The 16623-nt window shown below is 31.5% G+C and overlaps 1 protein-coding gene across 1 annotated transcript in view; it reads left to right on the top strand.

Moving 5' to 3' along the window:
* Window positions 1-16623, top strand: part of LOC108908470 — a 462859-nt gene that overhangs the window by 413642 nt on the left and 32594 nt on the right. The window contains exon 14 of the mRNA XM_018712513.2: window positions 9723-9965. Coding sequence (XP_018568029.1) covers window positions 9723-9965 — 243 coding nt within the window. The remainder of the gene's footprint in view (window positions 1-9722; window positions 9966-16623) is intronic.

Here is a 16623-nt window from a genome sequence, read left to right on the forward strand (position 1 = left end):
TGTATCTCGGGGGTTTTCGCGGGTGCTGATTCCGAATCTGAGGGTGAAAAATATCCCCTATGCTCGTGGAGGAAGAGGAAGAGGAGGAAGATAATTTTGATTGGTATTTATAGTTGTTTATTATAGTTGTTTGATAAATGAGCCCGTGTGACAATTAATACAGAAGGAATGTGCATTGAATATATTTTAAGACAATATATATTTTAAAATAATAATTATACTTTTATACTTTAGAACAGTAAATATATTTAAAAAAATTACCAGGCTTATCCTTTCTTTTTCCAACAGAACTTTTTAGATTGAATGATTTTCTATTAATTTATATTCATCCTTCTTAGAAGATTAACGCCCTTCCCCAAAATAATCAGAAATAGTCATCGGACGCATTTGGCCCCCCAAAACCCCCGAGTACCAATTTTTGCGGTATTTCGTGCACTTTGGCAAGTTTCTCGGATGCGATGCACTTCTAGATGCACTTTATGCACCCGCGATGCATTTCCGCCACTTCCGGATAATAAAAAAGGCGGGACTTTTTTCCGACGGTCTTTCTGAACAAAATGCAAAAAACCGCATTAAAATCGGACCGGGCCGCGAAAATTTAGATATTTTTCTTTTTATTGCCTGGTCCAAAACCCAGCCCACAAAGAAGTCAGGCGAAGATTGGATATGTGTCTTGAAATGAGGGGAGGTCATATACGGAATAGACTGTAATATGTATGTAGTATGAAAGCGTTTGTATCGTTTGTTTTAACTGTATTAAGGAATTATCGAGTTTAATCCTTTTATTTATTTTTAATGACGTTTATGCACTTTAAACAACAGACAATCAATTATTTTCCAACGACTACTTGATCCTTCCACTGCTAATACTGCTATTTTTAGGTGGTATTTCTTTTGAGACTCTTTAGGACGATAATACTTATAACTTTTAAACGGGAAGTAATACAGTAATACAGGAAAATTTCTCTAGTAAAAGTTTATTTGAAATAAGAGAGTTTTTTAATAGGAGAAAAATTTGGGTATGTTTCTGGAAAAAATATAATTGATGACGTCATTAGTCGTTTCTGTCAAATCCCAAAGAAAATACGTTCCATTGAAAGCTTACCTCGTCCCATTTAACACCACTTGTACCAAATCCATTTTATTTAAATTTTTTGTATCCTCACAATAAGCTCATATTATCGAGTTTGTGACACCATGTACATACAGTCTGCATTTTACATTGAGTTGTAGTTTTTTTTACAATGAACGAATTATGACATGGATTGAAACGAATTTACACATGTAAAAAATTATACGAAAAGGAAATACACGCACCATCTATCACGCTGAAGGGGAGAAAAGTTACTTTCCATATATTTGAATTTTGATTGTGTAGTACCTCTCTACCCTTTGCAGGCAGTGGCAGATCCCTAGTTTGGGAAAAACCCCAAATTCCTTCAATTTGCACCTTCACTGTCCTTTTTTAATATTAAAATGACTTTTATTCAGCAAAGACGCGTAACATTTGGTTATTTTGCTTCCACACGATAACATATTCACAGAAAATGCTTCTCTGGAAAAGATATTTGCAAAGCCAGATGTCTGTATATTTTGATTTGCAAATGACTTCCATCCCTCCAAACATTTTCATTGTGGTAAAATACTTAGGCCTAGATCGCGAACTCCTACGCCCGTATTTGAATATTTTAGATTACGGAGTTGACGAACATTAATATTATTTTGAAATTTTAATGTTTTACATATTCTACTTTTAGTAACGTGTCCTTATTGCTGGATAGTTTACTTTGTTCTTGCTTTCTATTATTTTTCACTATTTCTATCGTCTGTAGGGATAGCTGAAGTCTATTCCATGCCAACTATAAACAGACGGTTGTCGATAAGGAACAACAACCGACTTTACCCACCCCCCAATGCTCTTCTAGGTACTATTGACGTGTTGCTGATCCCGCTTCTCTGGATATTTTTTTTACAGAGCAGATCAATAAAGGGTGTCCCTATATTCCGCTTACAAGGTTATTCACATAATGTTCCAAACCCCTTATCTTTTTACATTTCTGTCTTTGAGAGAATGGTAAACACTAAAGTTTTAGAAAATCTTCTTATTCACACTGTGTTAAAAATATACACAATTGCTCCTAAAATTCTAGATATTAGATGATAGGAGCTAATTGTGACAAACTATAATACAAAATTTTGAAAATTTGAGGAGGAGGACAACACAGAAAAGAGTTGTGACAACATTATACAAAAAAAAAAAAGCGCTCGCGGAAATTATAAAATAATTTGAACAAAAAAAATTTCCCAAAAAAAACAAACTTGAAAAAACGCCCCCAAAATTCAAAACCGGAACAACAATAAAAATAAAAACAACTTATTTCAGTAACATTTTTAAATTCATTCCTCTCAAAAAACTAATACTTTACACTTGGCACAAATTCACGTTTCTTTATTTGCTAACCACCCTATATGTTATTTTGAAAGTCTGATTATGGCTAACGACTTTCACGATAAGCGAAGCTTTTTATGAAGAATGACTTTTCCCCTTAAAATGCGAAATAAGGAAAATTATAAATATAGTTAGGTACTTCTGTATATTTCTTTGAAACCATAAGAAAATTTGCTAAAACTTTGGTCTTCGCTATTTTTTCTTTCTACATAGAAAGGTAAAAAAATATAAGGGGCGTGTAAGGTTATGTGAATATGTTTGTTATGTTCCCCATACAAATAAATACCACGTATTCTGAGGCCAAAATAAGACGATTTAAATAAACATAGCTTCTCCATCCAAAGCTGTTTTGTTCAGTCAATAGTGGCCCTTTTTCGAAATAAATCTTGATACTTTATTCAATTTAAATGAAATTTTGTGTAATAGCATTTTTGTATGTGGTTGTTACTTTTTGACAGTAAATTCTGTGTAATAATTACATTGACATAAATAGAAGATTAACTGCTCCCACCACAAAGCAAATATAGTTACCTACCTACATTTGTTAAGGAAGATCATGTTCTTGGCTTAACAGAACGATTTCAAGGATTTTTTAAGTTTTTATATCGCCTGATATTTTTGTTTTCCCAAAAGTTTTATCATAATCTTATTACTCATCGATCGTTTTGAACGCATTTTCGATACAGCACAAAAAAATTGATTTACTTCAGAAATTTATAATTGAATATTATTTCACAAAAGTTATTGGAAATAGTCACCATTTTCAGTAATTAAAAAATAATGACATTAATCTCTCTTATAAGTTTCTCCTTATTTAGCAAATTATTAACACTAGTTTCACATTGGCTTCATCCTGGTCACTATTTACAGAAATAGAAGGATCTGGCATAAGTACGAGATTTTTGAAATGAATTATGTGTTACTGAAAATAGTAATTGTTATAGTAAATGAAATATAAATAATAATCTTCATGAATTTCACTCACTTAATTTTCAAACTTTACAAAGTCTTTTCTCGTTTTTACCATGGAATAATTCAAATTCTTAATGACAAGTAAATAACAATTAAAATGCTTTGAAGTGGCAAATTAATTAATTTTTAAAATAATTGAATGGTTTTAATAACTGAAGTTGTAGGGTCACTAACGACAAAATTTGAGGATTTGTTTAGGTGAGAATAATTTTTTCAGTTGTCTAAAAGCGATAATTTCGATTGTTCTTTCAAAAAATGATACGAATAGCAGTAAGTACTATCATACCAAATTTTAGCCAAAGTAGACAAAATGTTTTAAAGTTATATAGAATTCTTTTGCGAACTTTAACACCTCAATCTTCCAACAGCTAAATGAACCAATTCTAGATGGAGGTAAATTTAGTTAAGTCGTCTTATTTTGATCTTGATAATATGTAGTTACATGCGGAATATTGAGTCACCCTGAATGTAACAATGTTATCATTAAGGAAACTGGTTTATTAGATGTTTATTTTCTCAAGTACCTTGAGATCATTACATTGCAGAACTTACTAACTTGAAATACATTTTCGGTGTAGCTTCTCTTGCGACGGCGACGGTTTTGCATGTAATAAAGTTTCCACAATGTAAAAGACATTTGTATACAGTTAAATATGTCATACTAGCCAATTATTATCCAGTCATTTCACTAATTTTGTTTCTATTGATTAAAAATGCCGGTAAATAATATACTAAATTTCAAACCAATTGGTTTCACGAGTTCAAAATGTTTTAATATCATTTTAAACACAGTACAGATTAATTCAGAACTTATCTAAAAAAAACTAAGTGAATGTACAACTAACTTAAACAAAGGTGATTCACCAAAGAAAAATAAGAAGAGATCACTACTGCCAATAAAAAAAAACAATTTTGGCCACTGTAAAACTACTCGCCTAGATTGAGACAAGAACTCACATGTACCGACCACTAGCTGGAACAGAAGAAGAGTAATGTAGACTGAATAAAAACACAATAAAGTAATGCCTGGCAATTAAAAAGAAACATTTATTTTCTAAATTTTACGTCATTGGATACATTAAATTTATAAAAATAATGTCAATTTCTTTGGTAATTTTAACAGAATGTTGAAACTGATTAACTAAGAAATACAAAAAGCATCCCACCAGAAATGTTAATTACTTACCAATTAAAACAAAAGTCGACCTTATTTGAAAAATATTTTTTCTCGTATTCTGTAAAGAACAGAAGGCAAATTCTTTATCAAAGTGGGTTCAAATTTTGCCGCTGTAGGTACACATTTATATATTTTGCGGATAAATTTTGAATCACCTTTTATATCACGAAAGCTAAAGACTTCTTCATACATTATGATTAAATAGTTGTTAATAAAGATAAAAAGTGGACCACTCTTTCTAGACGTTGTTTTTGATAAAAAATGTTGCAGTCTTCTCTAAAGTCTTCCTTTATTATTTGTTTTCATGTCTTAAACTTGAAATGATATCTTCTACTTACTGACTATTGTTTCCTATAAAATAATGTACTACTGGTATCAAAAACTATTTGAAGTAAGTGTTGCATTAACATTAATCAATTAGGAACTGTTTATTTAATAATAGTAACATTTGCGTACCGACTTCTTTTTTCTCTTCAATAAAATGAGAAACATTCATTCAATAAACCAGTTTCGCCTTCCATCATAACAAAATTCATCCAGCTTGTTGCAATAGATATTTATATAATATTTACGACTATTTGTGGAGGAAAATATATTTTGAAAAGCTAAAACCTATATTCTACATACCCCCAAACACAAACTATTTATTTATTTTTATTTCAGCAGTGGTTGCAAATTTGGATGAATGCTATAAGCTTTTAATGAACCAAAAATATTCACTTGTATTTCTAATTCCTACTAAACTTTAGTAAATCCCTTTTCGTGCTACATCTGATACTGCTTTAATGCTTGTAATTCGGGACTTTGTTCACAGTACTGGAAGTAAGACATCATTATGTTGTCATAAATTGTGTAACAATGTATTAAATTTTGAGGAAATATCTTAATGTTTTAGTAAGATTTGTAAGTAATTGAATGGGTAAATTGGACGAACAAAATGAAACTAAAGATATAGCAGAATATTTTTTATAATTTTATAAGGTGTTTTCTAAGCTATTAGCACAACTTTTTATCAGATCATTTTATTTAGATTATTTCACAATGTTTCCACTAATTCTAACAAAAATTATATTATATTTTCTCGTGAAATAAATAGTTAGCGTCTTGGCTGGTTTTTCGACTAAAATCGAAATCTTAGAAATTAAATGGACTGTTCAACAACCGTCATGGAAAAAACAAAAATTCTGTCGGATATACAAAGGTACGTCATCTAATTTTGGTAAAATGTTCTCCAAAAAAATTAGATAATCATTCCCATTTAGGCGAATAGGCAGGAAAGCAGCTTCTTTCAATGGCTGAACTTTTCTAAATTGAAAATTTCCTTGTGCAACATGTGTCCTACAGTAGTTTCTGAAATATTCGGTTACATTGCAGCCAGCCTTCTAACACTAATTTCAGGATTTTCCTCAACTTCCAGCAATATGTATTCTTTGTGTTATTCACTTATATCAGCATGTCTTCCCTTATCACGCTTTTTAAGATTCAATGATCCGATTTTTTTATTTTTGGTCTAAGAAAGTAAAAATGGTATGAAGAGGATGTCTTCTATTCGGAAATTTTTCTACAGAACGAGGTGCATATCGGCATTTCTGTAGTAAACATTCTTAAAAAACTGAATTTTTTATATTTAGCAAAAAAATGACAATTTAAATTATTGAGAACTGAGAGAAGATTTGATTGAAAACTAATTTCTAAATCTGATATTCACAGAGTAGCTGCCGGTTGCTATGATCTGTTTTCCAAAGCCAACTGCATACTAAACATTACCAAACAATTTGTAATCTTGTAATTATCGTGCAAAAAAACACAAACATTTCAAATAGATTTTTCTCGCTTACGCTACACTCTAGCCACTCAAGACAAGAGTACCTCTTTGTCTAGGAAACTCTGAAGTTTTCGATTTTGATATTAAAAATACCAAATAGTCGAAAAAAATGTAATTAAGAATATCAATTCATCCTCCCAAATATGACGGATGCAATTAAAAGGTCATTTTCACATCAAAAGGATGTCCATATATGGGTCAACAAATAACCTAAGTATGATCCTTCTAGATAAACAGCGATGTGAGCAATTACAAAAAATAATGTCAGAGGGCTATCTTCATAAGAGCCCTACCTCGCTTAGAAACATTTTTGGATAAGTCGACTTGTCGATATGAAATCATCCCTAGAATTCGCTGTCATCGTTAGTCGGTTTATTTTTCGGACATCCTATATATTAAATATTTAAGCAGACAATTTAAGTTGACCGTGTACGTAATTTCTACATTTTGATATGCTGTGAATGGTGTTTAAAAAGTCAGTTTAAGTTTGTGAATAAACGTGAATGTAACTTTAAATATTGTCAAGATTGAAGTCAGAAAAATCGCATCTGTTTTGCAAATCAGATGAATGGTGTGAATATGTTTAGGCTACAAGAGCTCTGAAATATTAGAAAAAATGCAGTTGAATTTTCATGCCATAAATTCGGCTGTCTTGCTTTAAGTGACGTCACCACATATAAAGGACCAGAGGGTCCGTCTATTTGTTGAGTATGATCAACATCATTAGATGTAAGGTGCCTCAAAAAGAGGCTATTCGTTTCTAAACCGTTATAATACCGATCCTAATACCCTGGATGCTGGTGGTCTACAAACGCCAAAATTTGTGGGCACGGGTCAACCCTTACATTGACTTATCTGTTAGCGTAGCGTAGCTTATTGACTCAATGATACTTCATTCATCTCGTTTTTATGATTCTTTAGCTATGACATATTAAAATTTGATCGATGCATATTTCTACCATAAATGTCGATATTTTACTTCAATTTACGTCATTTTTAACAATATTTCGAAGAAGTTTTCAAAAATAATATTGTTTGATACTCAGTTACGAAGTCGCTTTTACATTCTCGAGTTATTTTTATTTGCTCACACTGGCAAAAAACTTTTCATTATTGAATAGGTACAAAAACAATATTTCACAATTTAGAATTCAAAATAATTATTTACTGCCTATTACCGTTGCGCCTTGTATTGCAATTGACACCATTTATCAAATTTGGTAAGCAAGTAAACATATACAGTGTAGGAAAGTACCGATGGTCTATCAGAAGTTACGTGAGAGCGATAAAGTAAGCCATAGAAATCCATGCGATAGACAAGGATGGCTATAATGAAGGCGTCTAATAGTCAACGCCCATTTCGCCCTTCCACAAATAAGAAGTGGATCTTATTTGTGGAAGGGCGAAACGGGCGGTGACTATGAGAGGCCTTCATTATAGCCATCCTTCTCTATCGCATTCTATGGCTTACTTTATCGCTCTCACGTAACTTCAGATAGACCATCGGTACTTTCCTACCCTGTACAGTGCGTCCCAGAAGTAAAGCAAAAAATTCGTATTTTATTTTGTGTTGCGTTTTCACAAAAACTCTAAAACACGTCAATTAGTAAATAGGAATTGTCGTTTTGTCACGTTGCTTTAATCTTTTTTTGGTGTTTCATAATCCTGTGACGTCATCAACATTTTTTTTAAATAGCACTACCTAATTTTAAGCATAAATGGATAGCCCTTTTGAAGGCAAATGCGTCGATATAGGGTTTGGCCTACTTTACTTTCACAGGTGCGAAAAATTGCCAACGATTGGAATGGTAGACGGAGGTATTGGTTGTTCTGAATACTTGGCATTGAATAATTGACATACTTCATCGTAACTACGGATTCTATCTCCATATCCAACCATAAAGCGTTTGATCGCATCGATCATAAACTTCTTTTACAAAAATTGCAAGTGCTCGGATTTGATCCCGATTTGTGCAATTTTTTTAAATCATATTTTTGTGATAGAAGGCAATTTGTTATGTACTTTGGCCATAAATCAACAATCTTTACAGCTATGTACTTCTGACGTGCCACAGGGTTCAAATTTGGGGCCGCTACTTTTTGTATTATTTATTAATGATATTGCTAATATAATAAACTGCGACAAACTTTTATTCGCAGATGATTTAAAGTTATTTTCAAAAATTAAGGACATTAATGATAGTAGAATGTTACAAATGCAATTATGTGAGATAGAAAATTGGTGTAATTATAATAGTCTCAATTTAAATGAAAATAAGTGCAAAATAGTAACTTACACCGTAAATGTAACCCAGTTATCTACGATTATGTTTTGAATGAAGTAATATTGGAACGATGCGATTCCATTAAAGATTTAGGAGTAATATTCGACGCAAAAATAAACTTTTTAAATCATATTGAGTATGCCACAGGTTCTTTTATAAGATCCAAACTTGAGTCCTGCTCGCTTGTCTGGTATCCACTGTATGTAAATCATAAGCACAATTGAGAATGTACAGCGAAAGTTTCTCAAGTTTTTATGTTTGAAAATTGATCATTTTTATCTAGAAAGAGGATACGATCATTCTGTATTGCTTGACAGGTTTAATTTTACTTCTTTGGGGTTACGTAGGATTATTAATAGTTTAAAAATTATTTTTAATATATTTCATAGCAATTTAGATTATCCCTTGTTATTGCAACAGTTTTATTTTCAAATTCCTAGAATAAGTTCCAGGCAGCATTTTACTGTCAAGCTGTTAAGACCAATACAGTTTTGAAATCTCCTATATATATATTATGTGCAAAAATTTCAATTTAATATCTGATACTTGCGATGTTAATGCTAGTACTCTCTCGCAAATTGTTATATCGATATCGCAAAAAAGGTTTAAACAACGTGACAAAACGTCAATTCCTATTTACTAATTGACGTGTTTTAGCGTTTTTGTGAAAACGCAACACAAAATAAAATACGCATTTATTTTTGTGTTACTTCTGGGATGCACTTTATATATTTGATAAAATTCACAAAAATGTAATTACTTCAAACACTTTAGAACCTTCTACTCGCAGACTTCTAGAGACATATTACTTTTGTTGCTAGTTTAGAATCTATTCTCAAATTTCATGTGATGTAGGAAAATAAATTATAAACTAATCTTTTAGAGTAAGAGAAACTATTTTCATTAAATACAACATTCATCCAAATATGTAGCCACGGATCACGTTTATTTTACGTTAACAATCCAACACTGAACAACTCAAACAAAAGACTGTTTTCTCTGAAAAATCCCCAGAATCACCAGAAGTGGACCAAATATACCAGGTCCTGAAACAGGCCACGGAAATATCTAACAGCAAACCGCGCGTTAACGTCGAAATCATTCCACCATCCGACAAGTCGGCCACGGGTTCGAATCCGGGCAGTTCCGGTAGTTCCGGCCAAAGTCTTAACCGTAGGGGGGTGCCCCCTCAGCCTTCAAGGGCGACCGGTTCGATGTTGGCAGTTGTAAATCCCGCTCCCTGCTCCACCAGTTCAGGTTTGTCGAAAACTGTATCGATCCAACGGCCCCCCAAAATGGCTCGCAGCATGTTTTCACTGATCCAGTACGAACGTTGTGGGAACTGTTCGGTAACGCTCGTAAATAATAAAGTGCTTATAGAAGCACGTAAAATAGGGACATGCTTTCCATCACGGTGAAAATTGATTATTATATATACCAAGGTATTATCTCGGTTTTCGGAAAGAAAGTCCCTCACAATCCAATTTAATAAAAAAACTACTAGATTCAGGGTTTACAGTGTGCAACCCCATATTACTATTTTTAATTTTTTTAATTAAATAATTTTAAATTAATGGAGTAAACTTTCATTTGTAATTTTTGAACTTCATAATATTCATTACATAATTTAGAACTTAAAATTATTATTTATTAACTATGTTTTTTTACTTAAGTTAAATTTTGTTATTAAAAAGATTATGAAGGATTTGGAACTTTCTGAAAACCTAACGATGAACATTTATCCATTTTAAACTTAAGATATTATAGATAGACAACATTAGATGCTCGAGCACTATGTTCTACTTAAGTCTGTCGCATCGCACGAATGTTAGGCGCCCAAGTACAGAATCATCACGAAAAATTGTTAATTTTCAAAGTAACTTTATTTAGCATTTTAGTTATTAACATCATATTGAATAGCTGTAGGACCAAATGTTTTCTGCTATGGAACATTAAAAAACTAAACAAGTAAACTTTTGCGTCAAAACTATTAGTCCAAAATTAATTTTATGAAATTATTTTTGACTAATTAAATGTCTTACACTAAAGAAGAAAAACAGACAAATGAATATACATCACATTTCAAAAAAAATCTTTTGGAAATATTGCCGAAATAATCGACAGAATTTTCTATATTTTGGCGAAGGCGCCGGTGCGATTATGTTAACAGTGCATTCGCCAAATTATAGAATAATTTAGTTCTTCACTTTTAAATCTCTTAAAATCACTTCTGAAATCTGTTGTTTTTAACTCTTTTTACGAAAACTCTTAAAACTCAAAATAATTAGTTTCTACCTTGGTCTTGAATTACCCCTGCCACAAACTGATTTCGTATCACGAAAGTAAAATAAAAGAACGTAACTTTTCTAACAAACACTCACCATTGTTCAGTTATTTTATTGTGTATCTTCCGAGATATTTGCGTATTAATGATATTTTGAAAAAACTTAAACACCTGCAACTTACTGCTTTGGATAAAGAAGGAACAGTTATACAGGGTGTGGCGTGTGTAATCTATAAAAATTAAACTACAGCGTCCTAACGATATTTGTAATAGAAAAAAAAGTCTTATACGAAAAAGTTCTATTCTTGTGTTTTTTTTTCGAAAATTAAAGTTCAATTATTATGAATGAAAATATTTTCTCTGGAACGGTCCTGTCCGTGTGCTGTACGATGAGTTACGTGCTGTAGACCAGTCGCGTAAACAAATCGTCTTTGAAAGATAGAAAGATACTTCTCAATTTTTGAGGAATTTTTCAATGCAAAAGTGCAAACTAAGAAAAATAGATATTTAAAAAACTGATATTTTCTTATTACCATAATAATTAATAGTAATATTACTATCTATCTTAAATGCATTGTTCTTACTGCAAGAGTTCGCAAACAAAACCACATCCGTAAGCATCTGTAGTTGCTAACTACGTGCACTAAACAAACTCCATTAAAATATGGAACAGAATGAAATAAAACTTACCATTTCTAGAGAAAATGTTGAAATTGATCTCCATTGGCGCGGATACAGGCATGGCACCGACGCAGCCAATTTGGGGAATATATTCCCAAATTCCAGGTATTCCCCTAATTGTGTCAGCAGCTTCAAGTATATGGTTTCGCAGTTCTTCCACCGTAGCAATTGGAGTATCCAATGAGTTCAAGTGACTCCAAAGATAAAAGTCCATTGGAGTTATATCGGGTGAGCGAGGTGGCCACGGCACAGGACCAAAGCGTCAAATCCGTCGCTGAGGAAACATTTCATTCAAAAATGTCGTTACTTCTCGAGTACTGTATGAAGGAGCCCCATCTTGAAGATTTTCGTTGAATAAATGAACTTTAATTTACAAAAAAGAACGGCAAGACAGAACTTTTTCGTAAAGGAGTTTTCTATTACAAATATCATCAGGAAGCTGCAGTTTAATTTTTATAAATTATACACGCCACACCCTGTATATTGGAATACCAGGAAGGTAATTCAACTATTATAGTTATTTTATAATGTTACGATGTTATATAACTACTGTCATTAGTTACTTAGCAAATTTGCAAAACAAAAACGTTCAATTTTACTGTTCACTTTTTAAAATTTATTCATGTTTACTTATTTTGTCATCTTTAGCTTTAATATCATAGATCTACTCTAAAAAGTAGGCTAGGCAATAGACTAGACTATTTAATCCTATAATATCTTAATCCGCTGAAATCGGAATTCCCGAAATGGTACGTATTTTTACTTCAAAGTAACTTGAATAGTCAGGGTTTGGAAAAATACTCGAACTCATGATCTCACTGTACCATAACTCCATAATCCCTTACCCCGAGACAAACAAACTCTTGCCGACTCATGATTTGGGCTATACAGATTTGTATTACAAAATCACCAGTGTTTTTTTCTGTTTGTATCTATACTGAGAAATTGTAACCAAGTAGTAAGTTGGTTATTGAAGAATTATTTTACTATTAAAATTATTTAAATAACAAGTTACGGGGTTATGAGATTGCGGAGTTATAGGGTTATAGTGATATGGGGTATGGTGCAGTGTTGTATCTCCAATCTCTTTTAGTGAAGAAATTGTCTAAATTTTTTACTCTCTTGTGATTCAGAAAAGATTCGTTGGCGCATATTCCTCAAATATTTATTCTGTTTTATTCCGCAAAGGTTTTGTCAGAACTGACAGACCATTTTCAAGTAAGATGGTATGTCCCATAAAAAATTGGCTACATTTTCGTTGACCTTGTCAAATGACTGAACGTAATATCCTTTTTACATATATAATTTTCATCTAGATATGTTCTTGTCGTTTTTGGTAATAATGATCCTTCAAACATTTCTTAGTACTTACTAAGTACTGGTATTTATAGCAGATATAATTGTCGATTCAGTGCAAATTTTCCAATTCATTTGCAGGTATACATTCGTATCGCATTTTTGGGATAGTTTAAGATCCTGTTTACTATGAAATATATTTATACTTTTTCCTAATTAGGTACTCTTCTACGGTGTCTTCCTAACAAACAAACATCAAATTTTAATTCATCGTTATAAATAAGTCTTTAGAAGTCTGTTTCAGTCCGTGGTAGCTTAGATTTTACTCAGTTGCATTATATTTGCTTTTGAATTTTATTTCTTTAGCCAATATAATTAGGTATAAACTATTGAATACCAACAAAAAATCAAAGTACTTTATAAAACTAGGCCCACACTTGTGAATTCATTTTCTACAAGATTGTCTAGGAGCGCTCAATCCTGACTCCAACGCAGGGGGATCTTAGTAGATAGAAAAATGACGTTTATACGTCATTTTTCTCAATGCTTTGCAAATTTTAAAATAAATAAAAAAGTTAATAAATAGTATAGCGTTGAAATTGGGAAAATATAATTTCAAATGATACCAAATTTATCCAGCTTTTAAATTTGCAGAAGAACCGTTTCGGATTTGTATCCTTTCCTGTAAATACCCCCTGTATAAATTATGTTCCATTCAAAATCTTTTTTTTTTACGTAGAAGGAAGAAAGAAACAGATTAATATTTGAGCTTGCGACGTGACTCAGGCAAAACAACATTGGGTTAAGTTTCGAATATAACTTTCCCGAGTTGACGACAAGTCATTTATATCTGTTGACATCTCATTGCCCTCCAACTAATCTTTGCTGTGTGCCCTTCATCTCTGTACTGAATAATAGCTGGGACTTACCAATATAAATTGTTTGTAGGTGCTAATGTAATCTGCGAAATATTAAAATGACCCAGATTTCCATATCAGTTTCTGATTTCTTGTAGCCAGAGAAAAATATATGTATATTACAAATTATTCTTCTCACACAGCCATCAACGTGAAATGTTTTATGTCTTACTACTAAAATGATTTATATGAATTTGTCAGAGCAGGACGTATTAATATACTACCAGGACAGCTTAAATTCATTCTATAGATCAATCTGATTCGAAGGAGTTCTCTTTATTATGAAATTACGGCTTAGGCAAACATTGTGAAAAGTTTTGAAAGGGGTTTTAAAAAAAGTTCAGATTTTTTTCCTGTGGACTATGGACAGAAAATCAACTACTTCCAATAAATTTTCTATGCTCGATGTCAAAAGTCGATAAGTAAGATTATAGCTACCAGATCTGATTTGGATCTGGAAATCCACAGGAAAAAGTAATTCTCGAAACATCTAGTATACCTATGAACATGCCTATCCATTTCAACATGCGAATTCTCAAAGACAAAAAATGATAACGGGATAAATCAAAATGCGTTTTAAAGAGTAAGTATAGTACTTTAGGGAACCATTAATGATTTCACCAAAAAAAAATAACCTTTCTATGTAACATAACCTCAAATACGTCAAAAATTCGCCATTTTAGCATTTTTAGGTTAGAAAACCAGAGCCAATTAAGAAATTTGGACCTCGGATTCAAATTCAACGCACCAACAGCCTTTGGGAAAGTTATTCGTGTGTTAAAGCGTTACCTCCTTCGTTTAATTAAATTTATTTAATTAAGCTGTCCCATTTTTACGTGTCTGTTCAAATATCGCCCAACCGTGTTTGAGAGCAGTCCCCACCTGCGACCTTTCTGAAGGGTTTCAAGAGTTAACTTTTATCATGCATGCATTCCTGATACTTTTTTGGCCCTCATCACTTTCCTTTTCCGGTACCTTTCCTTCCTTTCCGGTTATTATCCTATTCAAATCTGGGGGTGAATAAATAATGTTTTAAAGCTTTACTTCATTCAAGTCAAACTTTGCAGATTTCCCGACCCTTAATTGAATCTTATTTTAATTCGTGGTAAATTTTAATTGTTTTGTACGAATATAGACGTGGAAGGAAATTGCAGCCAAACTGCATGAACAGTGTGAAATAAAAAACTGGGTTTTAAGTACAACTTTTAAATTATGTATTTTATTTCTTTAAATGAAGTATTGGAAATATCTTTTCAGTTAAATAATAACTCTTTCATAATTATGTGAGAGAATTATAAATTATTCATGTCAAAATTTAATCTGTGATTAATTTTTAGCTGGTAAAATCTTAAAAATTGCAACAAGCTTTCAGAAAATCAAAAAAGAAAGAGAAAATCTTACTCTTATTTTATGTTTATTTTGTCCAGATGGATCATGCCTTAAACACTATCGCATATTTGTTACGCATTGTAATCATTTGTATTTGTCACATTTCAAAAAAGGCCGTCCGTTAAGTATCACATTAAAACGTTATATTTTAGTTCAAACAAAAACTCATTTCATTTCTATGTAAAATTAATATTTTTTGCGACAATGTTCATTTTATTAATAATGATATCTTTCTATATATGTATAAGAGAGAATGTCTTGATTTTTTATATATCTTAAGAGACTGCGACTGGACAAACATTTATTCATGTCAATTATTGTTATTGCTCCAACAAGTTTACCTATGATATCTTATAAACACAATCAATTTTCCAATATTTATAATAGTCGTAATTTTCTGCGTAGGTAAGTAAAATTTTTTTAATTGCTTAACTGCATTCATTTCACTCATTTTTTTGTTTCTACTACTACTTTTTATTACTAATTGTTGTGGCTCTAATGTTTCTTAATTGTGTATTCTATTGTGGATTAACTAACATGAAATTAATTTTTATCTACTATTCCTAACAAGGTGTTACTTAAAATATTAAATACATAAATATTGACACATCTGAAGGAACCTTCCATTACATGGCAGAGAATTTTCTGTTATTTTTCAGAGAGTTATTTAATGATAATTTAATGATGATTTAATGATGATTTAATGAATAACGATGATGATTTAATGATTTAGTTTATTTATTATTAATTATTAGAAAATTAAATAATTCGAATTTTATTAATTGCAAAGAGTATGTATGATCAGTTGTTCAATAAATAAGTTGACATTAATATTCACTGTGAACTTTAAAAAGCAATAAATAGAAAATTCTCCCCTGTTTTGGATAGATGCACCATCGCTTCTTAAGAAAAAAAATATGTAGTGTAGAGTAATTATTACCTTAATTAAAAACTACAGGAAGATCAAATATATCCGTACCCACTTTTTATCGTCCAAGGAAATTGATTGTTAAATTAGCAAAGTTTTAATATATTTTAAAGTCTCATTTGACTTTTACGTAGGTATATATCGCTGCAATGAAATTAACTGTTTTATAGAGAGACAAGAAAGGCATAAAATGTTAGTGGTAGTTTGCATTTTATTCGTCGTTATCCACCATATTATGAAGTAACAAGGTAACGTTATTGTATAAAATTTGTTTAGCTATATATAATGCAGCTAATACATCCAAGTTAAGGACAAACCAAACTGATTTTGGATCGATATCAAATATTATTATTCTAGAAAAATATAATATAAGCCCTAACACAAATTCATGTTAATTGTTCATCTAAACCTATTTTTAGA

Source organism: Anoplophora glabripennis, unplaced genomic scaffold (genome assembly GCF_000390285.2).
Source record: "Anoplophora glabripennis isolate ALB-LARVAE unplaced genomic scaffold, Agla_2.0 scaffold240, whole genome shotgun sequence".
Taxonomy (NCBI): Eukaryota; Metazoa; Arthropoda; class Insecta; order Coleoptera; family Cerambycidae; genus Anoplophora; species Anoplophora glabripennis.